The sequence below is a fragment of the Octopus bimaculoides genome, chromosome 10 (genome assembly GCF_001194135.2).
Source record: "Octopus bimaculoides isolate UCB-OBI-ISO-001 chromosome 10, ASM119413v2, whole genome shotgun sequence".
Taxonomy (NCBI): Eukaryota; Metazoa; Mollusca; class Cephalopoda; order Octopoda; family Octopodidae; genus Octopus; species Octopus bimaculoides.
In genome coordinates, this window is record NC_068990.1 from 55,432,505 (window position 1) to 55,436,684 (window position 4,180).

The following is a 4,180-nucleotide window of genomic DNA, read 5'->3' on the forward strand; positions in this document are numbered from 1 at the left end:
GTGTTTACGTCCCTGTAACTTAGCGGTTCGGCAAAAGAGACCGATAGAATAAGTACTAGGCTTACAAAGAATAAGTCCTGGGGTCGATTTGCTCGACTAAAGGCGGTGCTCCAGCATGGCCACAGTCAATTGACTGAAACAAGTAAAAGAGTATTAAAACGATGACAAGGGTGACCTCATTTGAGCACTAGTTATTTGTTTCTGTGCTGTTTTTCACATTTACTCTGATATACAAACACATCATTATTATCATTTCATGTCTACAATCCAAGCTGGTATGGATTGAATGTATTGTCATGATCTGGGTCTGTACTTATTTAGAGTTAATACCCTCCTAGATGGAACAGAGGAGTTCCAAGGTTTTGAAGAGTATGGAACCACCTCTTAGCCACTGTTGTTTCCAGGTGTATTCTGAGTAGTTGCACCTGTAAGGGTCCTGCTATAGGTTGTTGATGTTGGCACTCCGTCGCTTACAACGTTGAGGGTTCCAGTTGATCCGATCAATGGAACAGCCGGCTCGTGAAATTAACGTGCAAGTGGCTGAGCACTCCACAGACACGTGTACCCTTAACGTAGTTCTCGGGAATATTCAGCGTGACACGGTGTGACAAGGTTGGCCCTTTGAAATACAGGTGCAACAGAAACAGGAAGAAAGAGTGAGAGAAAGTTGTGGTGAAAGAGTACAGCAGGGTTCACCACCATCCCCTGCCGGAGCCTCGTGGAGCTTTAGGTGTTTTCGCTCAATAAACACTCACAATGCCCGGTCTGGGAATCGAAATCGCGATCCTATGACTGCAAGTCCACTGCCCTAACCACTGGGCCATTGCGCCTCCCCTGCTATAGGTTAACTAGCATGTAACCATTCAAGCCAGGGTGTGTTGTAATCATGGGATGCTGCATGGTCAATGAGAACTATTTCGGCAAATGAATCTTATTGAATTAATGGTGAATATCAGTAAATGCTGAGCAGATGAATAGCCAACAAACTATCAACAACCAGGATCAACCAGTTCAGTTAGTGAACTACTGCTATCATCTGTAGTCATGGCATGTGTAGATGAAATATTTCAGCTAGGAAAAGACCAATGTAACTAAAACCCAGACCAGATGAGAATGCTTCATTGCTTGATCATGACATCTGGTGTGGAAGAGTTGGAATGGCCCAAGCAAGTCACCTGACCAGATGATGATGATGATGATACTTGGGGATCTCACTAATGCCAATACCAAGTGAAAAGTACACAGTACACTCTGTGAAGTGGTTGGCATTAGGAGAGACATCCTGTCGTAAAAACTATACCAAAGAAGAAATTTGAGCATCCTTTGGCCTATTGGCTCCTGTTGGATCAGCCAACCCATATCAGCTTGGAAAATGGGTGCTAGGCAATGATAAGGATGATGTTTTTGGTATGGTTTCTCTGGCTGGGTACTCTACCTAATGCCATCCCTTTAAGTGCACTGACTGCATTTTATCATAGCACCAAATCTAGAGTGCTTCCTTCCCATCCATGTCTCAGGTTCAGTCCCACTGTGTGACACCATGTACAAGTGTTTTTCACTATAGTCCTGAGCTGACCAGAGCCTTGTGAGTGGATTTGGTTGATGGAAACTCAAAGAAAGCTGTTATATATATGTGTGTGTGTGTTTGTACCCTTGTCTTGACATCATGTGATTTTTTTTTTAACAAGCATCACCATCATGTAAGCATTATTTGTTTTCAGTCTTCTGTGAAAAACGTATCTGGACACGAAGAAATGCTATCTTACTTAGAAACAGGTGAGGGTTGGCAACAGAAAGGGTAGCTGGCTGTAGAAAATCTGCCTCATGAAATTCTATCTGATCCATGCAAGTGTGGAAAAGTGGATGTTCAATGATGATGTTGTCTTTCAGTAAAAAATGACTTTAAAATGTTAGGAAAATATTCATAGAGAGTTGGCTTGAATACTCGAAACCATCTTGACACAAGATATTACCATATTTCCTAACAAACAAGTTGACATAGTATATAGTGTAAACTTGTAGTGTACACATTCAAACATCATGGCTATCTTATTAAACCCTGCTGCATTTTGCATGGAATTGTCTTGATGTCTAAGCGGGCCTACCATTTTTGGCTGTAAATTTTGGTCTGAAAATTTTGACTTGTATATCAGAAAACATGGTAATCTGATGAAAATAATTCTCAGTCTACAGCCTGTTTCATTTTGACTTAACGTTATTTAACCCTTTAGCATTCTGATTATTTTGTCAAATGTAATGCTTATTTATTCACATTGTTTTGAATTAATCATGCATTATCTTGTAGCTTTGCGATTTTGATTAGGTGACTGTATATTTTTTTAGACTAACATTGTTGGGTAGGTGTGAGAAGCTGGATCTGGCCAGTTTGAACATAAAACAAGAAGAATATTTTGGCTGGATATGGCTAGTTTAAATGCTAAAGGGTTAACCAGTAAATTTGAGATTGCTTCATATCATCAATTGTATGTTTAACAAGTATCTTATTTTTCTCCTCCAGGAATGACAGCACCGATGTTCTTTCAGCTCGACTAAGTGAAATTTATCACCAGTTAGAAGCAATTGATGCTGACAAAGCACCAGCGAAAGCTGCTGTTATTTTAGCTGGTTTAGGATTCACACCAAAGATGCAGGCAATGCACACAAGGTTTGTGTGAGGGAAAAGCTTTCCCTTAAATATATCTTTTATCTTTTTCCACCCATGCCAGCATAGAAGATGGACATTAAATGCTGATGATGATGGTTCAGTCATTTGACTGGTCGGCACCACCTTGAAGATTTTAGTTGAAAAAATCAACTCCAGTACTTAATTTATCTAAATCTGGTACTTATTTTATCTCCTTTTTGCTGAACTGCTGTTATGGGGATGTATACAAACCAACACCAATTGTCAAGTGGTGGTGGGAGAAGATACATGCACACACACCAACACACTCCCACACATATCTCTCTCTGTATATATGATGGTCTTCCACACAGCTTCTATCTACCAAATTCACTTACAAGGCATTGGTTGGCCTGAGGTTATAGTAGAAGATGCTCGCACTAAAGTGCTGCGCAGTGGGACTGAACCCAAAACCATGTGGTTGCAAGGTGAGCTTTTTAACCACACAGCCATGATGATATTAAAAATTATTAATTTTACTCCTCAGTAGTTATAGATGAGGATTTCCATTGAAAGGACTTGATAAAGTATTTCTGAAATAACTAAATAAATTTTGATATGTATTAAAAATTGTTGCTGTAGATAAAATTGATTGATAGAGTACAGCTAATGTTCTGTTGGTTTATTGGAATTGGTCTGAAATTATATATTGTTTAAAAACCATGCCAAAACTGTCCTTGCCTCTGCTAGGGCCATGTAAAAAGCACTCAGTCCACTCTATGGGGTGGTTGGCGTCAGGAAGGATGTCCAGCCATAAAAAGCATACCAAAATAGATACACTAACGTGGTGTAGTCTTCTGCCTGGCTGGGCTCCTGTCAATCCGTCCAACCCATGCCAGCTTGGAAGACGGACATTAAATGATGATGAATTGCAAGAATAATATATATGATTTTTTATTTTTTTCCTTTGTAGAGAATTCTCTGGTGGTTGGCGAATGAGATTAGCTCTTGCTAGGGCTCTGTTCTCAAAGTAAGTTTGATATTTTTGTAATTATTTCATTCCTTATGCTTTTAGAATAGATACACTGTTTGTGTTCTTCAGTCAGTTTAAATGTAAGGGCTGCATGTTAGAATTTTAATGCAACTCTTATTTCTCCTTAGTTTTGCTCCATAGTGGCTCTTATTATCAGTTCCAAGCACCTTTTATTCCATTTTTCTGCTAGGGAGCTCCTTAGATATCCAAGCAACTAACACTAGAATTGTCTCCTCTGCTTCCATGTTCTTGTCGACATATCACACTGTATCTTTGCACATTGTTGGCACTCCGTCGCTTACGACGACAAGGGTTCCAGTTGATCCAATCAACGGAACAGCCTGCTCGTGAAATTAACGTGCAAGTGGCTGAGCACTCCACAGACACGTGTACCCTTAACGTAGTTATCGGGGATATTCAGCGTGACATAGTGTGACAAAGCTGACCCTTTGAATTACAGGTACAACGAAACAGGAAGTAAGAGTGAGAGAAAGTTGTGGTGAAAGAGTACAGCAGGGTTCATC

General features: G+C 40.0%; 1 protein-coding gene across 1 annotated transcript in view; it reads left to right on the top strand.

Annotated features, from left to right (window-relative positions):
• The window catches only part of LOC106883066 (ATP-binding cassette sub-family F member 3), a 39,961-nt gene that overhangs the window by 17,339 nt on the left and 18,442 nt on the right, over nucleotides 1-4,180 (top strand). Inside the window, exons 8-9 of the mRNA XM_052970967.1 lie at nucleotides 2,519-2,665; nucleotides 3,597-3,653. Coding sequence (XP_052826927.1) covers nucleotides 2,519-2,665; nucleotides 3,597-3,653 — 204 coding nt within the window. The remainder of the gene's footprint in view (nucleotides 1-2,518; nucleotides 2,666-3,596; nucleotides 3,654-4,180) is intronic.